This window comes from Zootoca vivipara, chromosome 12 (assembly GCF_963506605.1).
Source record: "Zootoca vivipara chromosome 12, rZooViv1.1, whole genome shotgun sequence".
NCBI classification, from domain to species: domain Eukaryota; kingdom Metazoa; phylum Chordata; class Lepidosauria; order Squamata; family Lacertidae; genus Zootoca; species Zootoca vivipara.
The window spans coordinates 46,638,404-46,654,020 of record NC_083287.1 but is presented as its reverse complement, the minus strand read 5'-3'; the positions used below and the strand labels follow the sequence as shown (position 1 = coordinate 46,654,020).

At 40.3% G+C, this 15,617-nt stretch overlaps 1 protein-coding gene and 1 long non-coding RNA gene across 3 annotated transcripts in view; one reads left to right on the top strand and one right to left on the bottom strand.

The window, feature by feature from the left end:
- LOC132592868 (uncharacterized) overlaps window positions 1-4,508 on the top strand; it is a 110,267-nt gene extending 105,759 nt beyond the window's left edge. For both annotated transcript variants that reach the window (XR_009558424.1, XR_009558423.1), the window contains one exon: window positions 3,485-4,508. This is a non-coding gene — a long non-coding RNA (uncharacterized LOC132592868). The remainder of the gene's footprint in view (window positions 1-3,484) is intronic.
- PTPRN2 (protein tyrosine phosphatase receptor type N2) overlaps window positions 1-15,617 on the bottom strand; it is a 592,105-nt gene that overhangs the window by 40,841 nt on the left and 535,647 nt on the right. The window contains exons 15-16 of the mRNA XM_035129839.2: window positions 8,481-8,628; window positions 7,021-7,094 (exon numbers count right to left, since the gene is read on the bottom strand). Of these exons, the coding sequence (XP_034985730.2) occupies window positions 7,021-7,094; window positions 8,481-8,628 (222 nt within the window). The remainder of the gene's footprint in view (window positions 1-7,020; window positions 7,095-8,480; window positions 8,629-15,617) is intronic.

The following is a 15,617-nucleotide window of genomic DNA, read 5'->3' as shown; positions in this document are numbered from 1 at the left end:
CAACTTCCCCCACCTAAATCAGATGGCCTAAATGAATAACGCTAAACAGGCGCAAACTTTTATGTGTGAGCTTGCTTCAGTTCTAACTTCTAGCACTGAAAAAAATATCACTGGGTCAGAATATTCTGAGACACCCCACAATTTTGCCCCAACTACAAGTCTTTAGCAGATACAAGTCTATCTGGGCTGGTTCTCATGAGTAAAATGGCATGCCTGAAGTGTGCCCGTTCTTGGTCCAACAGACGCTGTTGGGACTCTGGCTCCCATGGCCAATGGTCAGGAATGCCATAAAGATGCACTCCAGCATCATCTCAAGGGCCACAGGTTAACCACCCCTGGTACAGGCAAGCAGCTCATCACCACAAAAGCTCATTACTAAAACCATTTCTGCACTGGATTACTTCAGACTGCTGGCAGCACTTTGCAAGTGTGAAAATGCTTTTCTGCATGCTTCAGGGGAGACGGACCCTTACACATGGAAAACTAGAATGATTAGATTAAGGATAGACTACAACTGGGGTGGCCAACATGGTGCGCTCCAAATCTTGCTGGACTCCAACTCCCAACATCCCTGACTACTGGCCATGCTGGCTGAGACTGATGGGAGCTGTAGTCCAACTACCTCTTGAGGGCACCACATTAGCTGCCCCTGGACTGTAGGCTGGTAGAAATCTTTGCCCTTGTAGGCAAGACATTGTATTACACGGCATTTGTTTGGTTCTACTTGTCCATTCCTTATGCTGACATTTCAAATGGTGCGAACTTTGTGAATGAAAGGGGGGAAAGTGAAGCTGTGTGTATTCACAATGTAAGAGAATAGGCAAGCTGAATCAGTGATGAGGTGAGTGTCATGGAAGAAATACTTCTAAACCCTCCACTATTTGATAAATCAGGAAAGGGCCACTCTTGGCCTTACAGTATAAATCAACTGTTGTCAGAAAGCTGCAGTTTGAGCATTATAGACATCATAATGAGGAAAGACCGGTCAAACGTATCATCAAGTTAACAATAACACAGACATCTGCAATTATTATATTCTGGTGTGCAGAAAGCAGCTATGGAGAAGACACATGCAGGTTAGGATTACTAGTTTGCATAAAGAAATAGCTGGGTCACTTTCAAATTTGCATGTATTATATCACTTCAATGAATGTAAATGTTTAAATTGCCTGTTGTCTACTACTGATGCGGAGCAAAACAAAGAGGAGAAAGGTTATCAGTCTCACTAAAAACTTGAATTGCCTAGCGTGCGTTATGTTCTCAGAGGATATCCAAGATGGCAAAAAAAAGCTTTCTTCTATGCTAATAAATGAATTTACAGACCCCTGCCAAGATTATAAACTAATTGAAAATAAAAATGCATGCCTTTATTAACTTGCACATTTCAAAATTCCCAATGCTAAATATGTTTGGGAGGATCTGGATATTAGCTCACAATTTGCACTCTGTTTAGCTGAAATGCAGAGATCTAAATAGATGCACAGCCTATTAAACTACTTTGGATCTCATGATAATAACATGCACAATGGCAGCAAAAGTGCTGCTGTATACTTAGGTATGTGTGGAAAACTGTCCAGTTTTGTTCCACTTGGTACTGAGGTTTTGAAATTTATAATGGTTGCAAACCCAAAGACCCCTGGATACAGGCTGCCATTAGGACACTTAAAAAAACCACACCAGCATGGAATTTAAACTTGCATCAGGATCCTGGCAATCTAGTTTGCTAGGTCCGGCATGGGCAGAGCTGGCCCAAGACACCTGAGGCAAACCATAAAATGGAGGAAAGAAGGGGAAGTGAAGATCTACATTGGGAATAAGGACAGGGAATAAAACCAACCTTGCCCAACTTTTGAAGGCAGATGCGTATTCCAGGAGACCCCAGAGGGCAGCTCCTGCCCTTTCCTCTCTAGGTGTGGGAGGAGACCATCAGCGCCTACTATTCACTGAGAGGCCACTGTAGAGGCAGTATTGCCGCCTGAGGCAGTCACCTCACCTTGCCTCATGGGTGGGCTGGCTGGGGTTATGGGCAAGCTAGAGTTAACAGGATCAGATCTAGGTGATACCAGGGCAGGCAAGCAGGTGAGAAGCAGAGGGGCAAGTTCTGAGAAGGGTTTCACCTTGCTCAGGAAGATGGTTCACAAACGGTACAGGGAAGCAGACATAGAAGTTCACCTCTGGTCTTTCTCCTGCTGCACTGACAAACCATGAGCTGAAAACCTAAGAGGTTACATACAGCTTACGGTTTGCCATACGCCCAGCTTCACATGACATGCTAAGCCAAACCATGGCTTAGTTCGCAGCAGAAGCACAGGAGAAGCAAAGCGGCCACAATCTCCTCTCCGGGAACTGGTGCGTTCATGCTAAGCTTGCCTTAGAGCAGGCTTCCTCAACCTCGGCCCTCCAGAAGTTTTGAGGCTACACTTCCCATCATCCCTGACCACAGGTCCTGCTAGCTAGGGATCATGGGAGTTGTAGGCCAAAAACATCTGGAGGGCCGAGGTTGAGGAAGCCTGCCTTAGAGTTATGCATTATTAGAGTAGGTTCCAAGTCAAGAAAGGTTAGTCAAGACCTCTTGCTGCTGCTTGGGTTCCCCCCCCCCCTGAGTCAGTGTAGTAAGAAATTGCTGCCCCACTTACAAACCATTAGGAGTTGGGGCAGGGGAGATTCAGGTTCAAAACCAACTCATCCATGAAAGCGACTTGAGAGAAACCCTATCTGTGTTGCCATGGAGAAAAGGGCAGGATAAAAACATGCAAGGGTAACTAGACAGGCAGTGAATGCCCTGGGTAGTCAGTCACATTTGTCTCAGACATGCCTCATTCTACGCTGGTGGGGCATGGACAAAGTCCTGAGATAAGAGTCAAAAAGCAGCAGTACCATCAGACCAAAGACCAGAGTCAAGTCCTGGCAGTGGAGCAAAGGCACAAGCTGGAACATTATCCTGATGCCAGAATAAACCTTTCAGCCAAATCCTTTGAACCACTGAAGGTCATTCGGGATCTTCGCACCACTGAGATCAATTTGCTCAAATTCACGTTAACTAATATAACCCAGCTGGAAACATCAACCAATAAAAGCTTAGCACAAAATGTTTAGGCTGCTTAAGAGTAAAGTTTCTGAACAATCCCTGAGGGCATCTAGATATTCTGAGTGCAGAAACAATGGAGAAGTGTTGTTAAATGAAATCTGTATGTTGTGCCAAAACGTCTCGAACATCAAAGCACAGCTTCTTCCTCTACACTCAGAAATTATCACTACAGATAGATAAATCGGAAACGGTCACAAAGTTCATTTTAGAGAATAAGACAGCAAATAATTGTCTCATTAGAACAAATATCAATGTTTTTTGATCTGCAAAGGTTTAGGAAGTTTAGACTTTAAAAAAAAACTTACACAGATATAGTTGGTAGAGTCTGACTATTTTTTTTAAAAAAATGTATAATTACACATGTTCTGCTTCTCACAAAATTATCATTTTTCACAGCTGCTCCAGCAAGGCAGGAAGAGAGCTAGTCTACCACATATCCAGAGTTTCCAGAGTTTCCATGATGTGACTAAGGATCACTTGAACCAAAGCACAATTAACAGCTCTGATTCTGGTATCATACGAGGAAGAAGCAATAACCGAAAGGCGCCCAAAAGAACCACCTGCCTCGTTCCAACTTATCAGAAGAGAACTCCTGCAGTGGATCAGATCAAACCACCTCTAAACCTAAGATGTTTTAATTCCAAGTCATCTAAGCTCTCTCCCTGCCTGTCCCCAAATTAAAATTGATTGACAATTCCTAAACTAGAGAACACCACACTGAATACAAATACATTGCTATAATCAATTCTATCTGAATTTTTAAAATATGTATGTCAATTCCTTTTGCATATTTATGCTGCCCCCAAGTAAATGCTAAAAATGCTAATGTGTAAAAGATTCAATTTTTTATATTTAGAGACAGTGTTATTTTATCCTTCTGTTTTTAACAAACTTCATGCATATGCGTCTGCACTGAAAAAAAAATCTAAAAATGAATAAAAACAATTCTCCACTGCTTACCAAGGGAATAATAAGAAACGATTTGATATTATGCCATTATTTATTGTGATAAAATCTTATACAAATAATGTATCTATTCTGTGTGACTCCACTTAAACTGAACTAGCTTCATACCAATTTAGATCTGTATTTTCCCAGTTAGTGTGCCGACATAACATACAATTGAGACTTCTTTTATTTAGTTCTTTGGCTTTGAGCAATGTAATATTTGTGGCTAAGAACCAGCTAAGTTAATTTCTGCATGTGTGTTGGCTGTTCAATTTATCCTGACTTCCTGCATACTTATTTTAAATGCATGGTTAAACCTAATGTGCATAAAACCAACACATAAAACCAAAAGCTCTTGTGAAATTAATTTTCTTTAAAACTACAGGCAAGCTCGAAGGCAGTTTTGTTTCCACACTGCAATATATTTAAAACCACCACACACACGACTTTCAGCAGGTATAATACTACTGAATCACCTCTTTCCTCTATTAAAAATAAAAAAGATACAGGAGATAATAAAATTATGACTACCGGTAATATATTAATAGTATATCAGAACATATAATTATTATAACTGGCACCTGCCTTTCTTTCTTTTTTAAAAAACCCACCTTTTAAAAAAACCCTCTTTAAAAAATGAAAAAGATAATGGAATGAAATAAATATGGTTTTGAATGTCATTACAAATTTCAGAATCTATTCTTGCTGATAAAAAAATTGTATGCTGTGTTTGAGCAAACTGTCATGTTAATCACATTCCTCAGTCTGGTGGCTTCAGTAATAAGCAAGCTGAAAGGTAGGTGCTATTTTGTTTTTGTTAATGTAGTTGATGGGCTCCCCCCTTCCCCCCTTTCCAACACCCTAAAAGGGAAAAACAGAATTCCAATTTACTTTCATGACCTCTGATTTAAAAACAAAGATTGCACATTATTTACTACTGGATGATTTCCCTGGAATTTAATGAGGACAAAGTACAAATATGACAGATGTAATTATCATAGTTTTATTCTGCACAGTCAGGGTCTCCTTGTGCTGTAATTGCAAGCTTTTCATTCAACCGCTGGCAGCAGAGTTATTACCCCGGTATTTTATGTTATTTCAGAGGACTTCCCAGCTCAGTTTTATTCCAAGGAATTTCTAAGCATCCTCGCATTGGAATAGTAATTAAAAACAACAACGATCAACAAGATATTTCATCAGATCTCTTTGCAGATGTCTCTCCTTGTTGCTTTTTGGGCACATTAAGTGTAAAGAAACAAAACCCTGGGTTTTCACAACGTATTGGGAGGGATGGGAAAGTGGGGGCAGGGAGGGGGGCTGTTAAGCAGTTCCGAGAAAGAAACATGTGGGCAGGTGGCCAACGCATTGTCTGGTGCAAAGAAGGGCTCCACCCGCCCCCAGCATGTATTGCTTTACTCATTTAGACTCAAGGCAAGGTTGAGTGAGCCCCAGCTGGAGGCTGGACCACTGACCCTGGAGCTGGAAATACACAACTATAAGCACACCCCTGGAAGCCTCCCTTTCCAAGGCCTGAATGTAATTGCTTTATATTACACTCCAGCTTCATCAGGCCCCTCACATGCCAAAGGGAGGCGAGTGAAAATAAAAAAACTTTCTAGTCCAATTCATAGTTTATAGCTCTAGCGTTATTAATTTTCTGTTTGGAATACAGGGCAAATCTCACCAAAGGCTTTGTGGCACAGATGCATCAAATATGCCATTTTATTGGCACAGTTTAATAGCTAGAAGCTATTAAATTTTGAACTGCTTCCCTTTATTTTGAATTTAAAAAGATTGTTTGTAGTTGGTGAAGAAGATCAAACCACTGTTATTTCAGGTCTCCACACATCTGCTATGTTTCATTAGCCTTTCCTATCTGTTCTTGGCTAGACTAGGGTTAAGTTCTCAAAACAAACAAGAGATGTTTTTAGCCTATCAGTATGAAAGTTAACAGAAGCAAGTTCTCCGCTGAGGATTTGAAGTTTACTACTAATACTGCATTTACAAAATAAAATTACCTTTAATACCATGAAAATAGTTAACACATTTTAAATATGTAACCAGTAAAAATACCAGACAATCGTGGCATCAAAAAGCTATTTGTTCCTGTCAATAAAGACACATCAAGCAAGAATGAAGTAGAATTTTACAATATTCTGATGTTACCCTAAAGCACACTTTGCTCTTGGAAACTACCAAGGACTGTGAGACAGCTTGTGTGACACACAGTGAAGCCTCATTGAAACATCTATTTTAGCCAAACACAGTTTGATTTGTGTGAAACTCTAATGACTGGAAGAATTTGGACTGAGATGTGAGAAATGGGACTAGATTTCAGTTACCCTTTGTGAACTCTGAAAGGAAAACTAAACAAAACAAAGTTCTGATTCTGCTGCAGTTCACTTCCTGCAATGTCACAAATTTTGCTCTTCTAAATTATCAGGGCACACAATTTTGCCATACAATAAATACAAAATGGCTACTTGGCTTTAAGGTGATCCCAATGTCTTTCCTCAAGATAGATGCTGTTTCAGAGGGCATATGCTGTACCTTACCAACAATATTTTGTCAATGGGGAAAAGCAATTTTTCCCACAACTATGGGGAATGATAATGAACAGTAAGAACAATTACTATGTCCCAAGATATAAGGAATTTTACTAAAACCTATTGCAGGGAGCTGGGCAAGTATTTACTCTCCCACCCAGAAACTCCCCATTTATCTAAACTTTCACACTCTAGCATTCTTAGCTAAATGATTAATACAACTGCTGAGAGATTTGAAGAACACCCATTGTACATAGCTGTTATCAGAAGCAGGCAAACTGCTGGTCAGAAAGTCACAGGAAGGGAAATATTGGAGGGATGTCACCATGCGGACTCAATAAATTGCTATAACTTGCATCACAATCAACCTTTTTCTTCCATCACACCTAACATTTTAGTTTCAAAAAGGCAAAGTAGAATTTTTTATACAGTACTTACAATAGGACTTGCGTTGATGTAGTCCGAGTTGTCGTGACTGTTTTCAGCTTTCAAACATATCCTGCAATGATCATCTGATTTTTTTAAAAAATAAAAAAGTTAAATCAGTATTCATTCATATTTATGTTAAAACAGATCTTTCAAAGAGCATTTCTGAACAGACCACTACTATTCAGCCTATTTTTTTGCACACTTGCTTCTAAATACAGATATTTTCAAAAGACTGATTTAAATGGTAAGAACCATATAAAAAGTGTTCTTGATATGGAACTTGGTATGTTGAGGAATAATTGCTATTAGGCAGGTGCTTTCGCTGTATTGTTTTCAGCGCCTGCTAAAAAAATTAAATGTTTTTATTTACACAAGTCTACCATTTTTTTTGAAAAAAGAACTACTGATTTTATTTATAGCTTGATACATTTTAATGCAACATGTTTTTAACGTTTGATTTTATCAGTATTTTCAAATGACTATATCATTTTATGTAAATGGTTTAGCAGTTTCTTTTATGATGAAGCAGTGTATAAACCTTGCCACATAAATAAATCAGTAAAATGGTCTGGTGTCTAACAAATTTACTTAAAAACACACAACAATGTTTAATATAGACTGTGCTTCAGGTTCAGTAGCCCCTAGCAAGGGCATTAATGATGCCAAACCACAGACCCTTCCCTGCTCCTTCTCTGTATGAACACGACAGTGCTTAAAGACTGTTGCCAATAATAACAGGTTTATATTAAAGGGATTTCCACCCCAAGTTCATATGTAGGGTAGCTGATGAAATTTAATAAACAGCATCAATCTCACGGTACAGCCATGTGGATTCAGTCTGATGTACAATACAGAATGTCTGCTACAGCTACCAGAATAAACAAGCACATGGAATAGGAATGTGCTGCTTTTGGTTGTGAATGAAGAGCACCAAAAACTTTTAAAGCACATATATGCCATGGCTACTCTCGGCTCCACTTTCCACCCTAGGCCCAACACAGAGAACACCTGCCTTGTAAGCTCATCTCCCCAAACAGTTCTAACTACAAGTCAAGAGCATCGTGCACTTTTGGGTAAAGGTATTTGTGTCCAAAGGCCATGCACGAAAACTGTGCCATGAGGCTGTCGAAATGAAATGTCGTTTACGCAAAACGGCACTTGCTGTTATCACAGAATTGTAGAGATGGAAGGGACCGCGAGGGTCATCTAGTCCAACCCCCTGCAATGCCTGAATTTTTTTGCCCAACATGCTGGGAAGAAGTGCAAAGCATACATTGGAAGCAGCAGCAGCAGCCGCCATGAGAAGTCTGAAGCACACAGCAAGACAACAAGATGGGCCACAGGAATATTAACTGTTCCTTGCACAGAGTGGCTGATAACAGTTCTTTTGGCACATTTCCTCCTCTGATTGCAGCAACAGGCAAAGGGGAAAGCAACTAAGTAATGAATCCAGCTTAAACTGTACATACATGCTACTACATCTTGTGAGCGGTTCTTCTGGGCGTTTTCTTCCTTATGTGCAATGGTAGCTGCGTTGGGCTCTGCCTGATAAGCACAAAGTGCTTCCCATTCTTTTTCCAGACGATTCTTGTTCTTCAAGTGGTCTTCCATATAGGACTGAAATGAGAAAATTTCATCAGAGGCAGTATTATTTATACACTCAACACTCTGCTATTCCAATTAACATCTGAATGGACTGGAGAGGACTAAAACCAGGCATAGGCAAACTTCGGCCCTCCAGATGTTTGGGACTACAATTCCCATAATCCCTAGCTATCAGAACCAGTGGTCATGGATGATGGGAATTGTAGTCCCAAACATCTGGAGGGCTGGAGTTTGCCTATGCCTGACTAAAACACTTTGGCTGAAATTCAAGAACTGCTTGACTACAGCTATCTGCCCAGGGCTTGCTTGCTACCTATCTACCTACCTACCTATCTAGTATTAGTTGATTTATTTATTTATATATAAGACTTATAAACTGCCCTTCATCAACAGAACTCAGGGTGGTTCACAGAAATAAACACGAACAACAAAGCAGTAACCCACCACCTCCCACAAGGCTGAAGAATAGCCAAAGGCCTGGTTGAAGAGGAATGTTTTTGCCTGGTGCCTAAAATGTGATACCTCGACTTACAAAGACGATCCGTTCCGCGACCGTCTTTGTAAGTCGAAGTCTTCGATTGTCGAAGCGTCTGTTTTGCACATGCACGAAGTGCAATTTTGCACTTCTGCGCATGCGACGACTGTGCGTGCCGAAAAGACTTCTGGGGTTGTTGACTTCGGAAGTCGAAACCTTCGGAAGTCGAGTCGTTCGGATGTCGAGGTACCACTGTATAATGATGGCGCCCTGGCGAGAGCATTACACAAACAGGGAGCCGCTAAAGAAAAGGCCTGTTCTTGTGTTGTCACATGAAGAAAGGCCTCAGAGTCCAGGTCGGTTTATATGGAGAGAGGTGGTCCTTAGCCGTTTAAGGCTTTATCGATCAAACCCTTATGGAACGTGAGTTTCTCAAAACAGCAAAGCAAACTAGTTTTAAAGCTGAAAGAAGTTTTTCAAAAGCAGCTGGATCCCTGCAAAAGCAGGTTATGATATTGGTGAGCCAAAAAGGGGCAGGGCAGGGCAGGGCAGGGCTGTGAAATAAGAATCAAGCTAATCTGCTGTTCGGCCATGTGGTGCAATTCATGAGTTCCACCTGAGCCACAAGACCCATGAAGCTGGACTTCTGACATTACAGTCAAAGTGAAGAAAACAGGAACAGGGTTGACTTGCTTCTCTGGTTTGCCCAATGTCTGTGTACACATCCCCTTGTCTCATGCCTAGAAAGCATTGATCCATGCGGTTTTCTCCTTCTTCTATGCTGTCTAGGCATGAGTCAGAGAGGTTTTTTACTTGTCCTGCTGCTTCCCCCAGGAAAACCTGCTCTTTAGTGCTAAATCAGAGCAAATATATATCTGGAGAAAGTCCAATTGGCCTTTGCTCCAATTCTGTGGTAAGCAGCAAGTTTTCCCAGGGGCGAGTGGCAGGGCAAGCAGAAGTTCAGGGCCAAATTAGTCATTGTGTTAAATGTGTTCTTTGCGTTTAACCTGCATATATATATTTTTAATGTCATCACCGGGGGTGGCGGGGGGAGGACTGATAATTAACAGCGTCAGGGTAGGAAGGAAGAAGCATGAGAATGGCAAGACAAAGCAAAACTATCTGAAGGGAAGATCACACTGTAGGCATTCTATGTGAAGAAAAACAGACTGGTCCTACCTCGGAGCAACACAATGCACTTTTTATCATACACTTACTCCTCTCCTAAACCAGTCAGACTCCAATTCAAATCAAATTCTTCTGTAGTTTTCAATAGTCCTTCTAAAGTTTCCAGGTATATATATATATATATATATATATATATATATATATATATATATATATATATATTACAAAGGGTAGGGGGTAGATTCAGAGAATTCAAATTAACAAAAATAAATAATATATATTATAAAAGAAACGTAGGAGATAGTTGTTAAATGCATTTTTTTAAAAAAAATAATGCAGCATGACAAACTGTAGGGTTATATTGTTAATGAAAAAAGTTTTCTGGTTTTTTTTAGGTGCAACAGATAACAGAACCTGTCACATTTCTTGTTTTGTTTACAGTAGTCAATAAGGACACTGAAGAACTGGAGCAGGCACAGAGAGGATATGCAAGACTTCATACTTCTCCCAAAGAAGAAGAGTCATCCATTAAATCAAGTCAATATAAGTACAGTGGTACCTTGGTTCTCAAACACCTTGGTACTGAAACAACTTGGAACCCCAACACTGTTCCGGTTTGCGGAAAAAAATTGGAAGCCAAACGTGCTCTGTTTTGAGTGTTATGCTTCCGATTTGAGCAACACACTTCCGTTTTGAGTGTTACTCTGAGGTCTGTCTGTTTTTACTATTTATTTTGTTTCTTTGTTTTTGCGGCCTTTTTGTTTTGTTTTTGTAACTGTGTGGAACCCAGTTCAGCTACTGATTGATTGATTGAGTGACTGCAGTACATTGTTTATTGCTTTCATTTTATGGATCAATTGTCTCGTTAGATGGTAAAATTCATGTTAAATTGGTGTTTTAGGGGGTTGTTTTTCAAAGTCTGGAACGGATTAATCCATTTTGCATTATTTTCTATGGGAAAACGTGCCTTGGTTTTGGAACGCTTTGGTTCTGGAACAGACTTCCGGAATGGATTTAGTTTGAGAACCAAATTACCATTGTATTACTACTTTGTGTCATACATAATAAGCCCATGAACACAAATCACAACAGATGCTGTGATACCCATGGGACATCTCTCTGTAGCAATCTATTAGGCATGATAGCCAAAATAACAGGAGGTGCATATTTCCAACATACCCTGAACTTTTCACTAAGACTGTTAGTAGACCATTGGTTTGACTCAACTTAGCAATTTCTATGCTTCCATTGACAGCACAGTCTTAACAATTATTACTAAAACAAGTCCACTTATTTCACTTGAACTTATTTATTATTAAATTTCTATCCCAGTCTTCCTTCCAAAGGAGCCCAGGGCAACTTGCAAATAAAAATGCCAAGATTGCAACCTATAAAGTTGCTCCTTATCTCTCCCAGAAATGGAGGTGATAATGAATACATTAGGTCTTTTTTCCTTTCCTTTCCACCAGTTTAGTAAAATTGCGATGCCATCCTTCTAATGGTACAGTGAACAGTATCAATGCTGATCTTCCTTGCAAATCAAAACATGCATTTGTTTGTGTGAAAATGCCGCCTGAAGTATGGTCTAATTTTCTGCAAAAACATTCATGCACATTTGCAAGCTGGTTTATGGAAATCGTATCTGCCAAGGGCAGTCAAGCTAAAAATAGAGGCATTTGCAGAAGTGGGAAAACTGTGAGAGGAGTACACATTTAATGCCACTGAGATATTTTGGATTATAAGATTTGTTTTTATGGAGGCAGTGACAAAATGCTGGTACTTGAAAACCACAGTGCCACCTATGTATTTGGGTCTTTCCAAGGTTCTTTGGTACTGTATTATTTTGATGTGAAAGGATTACCCCATTAGATTAAAATGCATTTGGAACACATAAAAGAGACACCTCATAAAATAGATTTTCAAAGATTATACAACAATCCTTTCAGGGATTGGGGGTGGGTGGGGGTGGAGCTGTATCTTCAAAGCTCAAACGTCATCTGATTTTCAGTGGCCCAGTAAGCCTTCATAACTACAGAACCCTGCATAACTGCAAATGGAGCTTTGTGAAAACACCTGGATCTGCCTTTGAAAGCAGCTTTGTACTGCAATGGTAGCCAAAGTTCCACCTGCTGAAAATTCTCCTCCTGGTGCAACTACTGCAGAAACAAAGCACATGCAAAACAGCTACTTCAGGACACAGAAAGCTGCCTTCTACCGAGTCAGATCATTGGTCCATCTAAGACACTCAGAGGCTCTACACTAGGGTTTCAGATGAGGGCCTTGCTCAGCCCTACCAGGCAATATGTGGGATTGAACTTGTTACGCACAGCGTGTGTTCAGCCACGGAGCTACAACTCTTCCGCAGTTACTGTATGAAAATGTGATGAAATCCCACTGTATAAACTTTATCCATATTTTTTTTTTACCTGAAATCATTTCAAGAAGACAGGATGACACCTCTGCGAGAACCTGGCTATGTCTGCAACTGCAGACCTTAGCAAGATTAATACAAGCAACCACCTGACCACAACTACATGGTTGCTTGGCCAGCTGTTTCAATTACACTGTATTTTTCTTCCTGGCCTAAATTCTCCTATGCAGTAAGTTGTGGGGTCCTTATCCAAGTGGTAAGGTTTACTCACATTTTTCACGTGATAAGCCTGTCTAGCTAAATTGCTACAGTCCAGACATGCTAACAACTTCAGTGTCCTCCCATCTCTAACAACTCACTTTTTTCAAAGAGTTGATTTTTTAGAATGGAGAAAATCGTACCTGCGTTCCCCTAAATTATGGTTATGAGTAACACTGGAAGTTATTTAAGATTAACCAGTCTTCATCAGAATTTTGTTTTGTTTATACAAAGGGGGGGAGGGAATGTGCATAGCCGTTATGCTCCTAAAAAGGCAAACAACCAGGCACCACGCTGAACATGAATTGCAGACTGAAATAAATTTGCAGGCAAGATAAAAACATTTGTCAAGTGCAATTAAAAAAATTAATCGAGATGACATATAACTTTCCCATCTAAATCACACATTTTAATTTATGCTTCTCCAAGCATAGGTAACCCCTAAACTAAATTTGGTAGACAAAATCTTGTCTTCTGGGAAACCTTGGCATTGGTAAACTTAGCAGACCTATATCAACTGAAACCTATCCAGGAAAGCATGAAGCCACAACCTGTGTGTCCAGGTTCATTTGTATTGGTATCAATACAAAAGCTTTTCCACAGAGCACCTCGCAAAATGCTGGCTACCATTATAAAAGCTTCCATATTTTAATAAGCAAGATACCTGCTTTTAGGGTATCCCTCAGTGAGAAACTTCAACTGCTGAAGCTGCTGCTATTCTACAGAGCTCTTGCAACAAATCCAACTTCAATTCCCATTATGACATTTTGAAGAAATTTGTCTCAAATTACTTCCTTTTTGTTGAAACCGGGGCATAGCAAATCTGCTAAGACACCTCTTGCCCTTAGATGAAGATCCTAAAAATATTTCCAAACAGAAGTGTCAGGCCAGCAGTTTTAGCAAGTCTGGCATCTTCAAACCCCACAGGGACTAGGTCAATCCCTATTTTCGTTTCCAAATGGTTATAAGGAGGACCAGAACAGGAGACATAACTCCTGTGCAAAACCAGCTAGTGCACTGCCAAACCCCGACACTCACGAGAAATTTCTTGTTTGATGTACTTCTTACTATATACCCAATACAGACACTTCCATTGCTGGGGAGGCCCTTGTCTCAGCCAAAGAAAGCAGCCTCCTCTTGTTAAGAGGGGAGCTGTCCTTGGTACCAAAATATGTACTTTAAATGTGAATAGTACACCCATTCAAGGAAGAGATGTGCTATTGTTGGGTCAACTGAAGCTTAAAGCCCTGCTAATAGGAACTGAAACATAATTAATGTTAAAGATTTGTATAACGTGGGCTTGATCTGTATTTGAGGCCTGCAGTTAAATACCAGCAGCATGGGATAATGAGCAGGAAACTGCTTTTGTTTATGATTTTGGCTTACCACTGTGAGAGCAGAATGCTAGACTACATAGGCCACTGGTTGGCTCCACCAGGGCTCGTCTAACATTCTTATAAAACTTGTTCCGAGAATCTTAACTAGGTGCCAATTTTTGCTCAAACACCAGTTCCCACCACTTCACATTAAGTTGGCAGATGTATAACTGTTCACCCTCCAATATTGTCATATTTAAAGTTAAGAGGTTGGGGAAATGATGAGCTGCTAGGCCACAGCTCAGTGGCAGAGAATATGCTTTGCACAGAACATGTTTAATCCCTAGCATCTCCAGAGAAGACCCTAGACAGCTGCTACCAGTCAGTACTGAGCTAGATGGAGCAAATGTATGATTGAGTGTAAGGGAATTTCCTATGCCCATGCTGTTTGACCCCCCATCAGCAGAGCTGCAGTGCACTTGGCATGAGACTGTACTTCAAAACTGTACAGCTGGTGCCAACTGTACAGCACCACAACGTTTGCAGGTATGTAGGTGCCTATAACACCAGTTCTTTTCCGCTTGCATTAGCTGGCTTCGAGAAGCTGGCATTTAACTTGTAAATCTTAAGCTCAGTGTACTTGAAAGGAACATAGTCTTTCCTACGAACACTGGAAGAAAGAGTTTTTCCAGTTGTACTATTGTACAGTGTCTTTCTTGCTGCAGTTAAATTTACCTGGCATTTTATTTATGCTGTTTTTATGCTACTTTTCTCCAAAGGAACCCAAGGTGGCACGTGTGGTTTCCCCCCCCCTCTATTTTATCCTCATATGAACTCTGTAGCAAAGCTAAGAGATGGTGCCTGGTCATGGAGCTTCATAGCCAAGTGTGGATTTAAATCCAGGTATCCCTGGATCCTAGCCAATATGCTAATTACTACATCACACCTTCTGCTATGTAGATTCAGGAACATGCTCACAGTTTGGAGTATATATGCTTATACTAGTGCTGGACTGTCACAGTGTCATAAAGCTCATTCATGTACCTATGATGGGTTTTGCTGGTATATGGAGCTACCTAGTGGGTTTTTTTTTTTAGTTACTGCATACTTCTGCTGATTAATGGAATGTGGTAGCTTCCTGGGCTTTCTAAGTTTTAAGACTAATTAATTGTACACTATTGTTTAGTCTCGGACAGACTGTTGGAGCAGATGTCTGAAAGAATAACTAAATGCGTACCCTCGGCCTAGCATGAATACATAAATTTTCTATGAACCCTACAATCAATCATAATAAAGTAAGACATGAATATAAAATTGTGAGCTGAGAGGGTTAATAGCTCAGCAGTCGTCCTGGATCATGGGGTCTGTGATGTGTCATGTAAACAGGAAACAGGAAGTAGTACCTGTTGCTGTTGTGTTCTGTAACATATGACACCGTATGTTTTAATTCTGT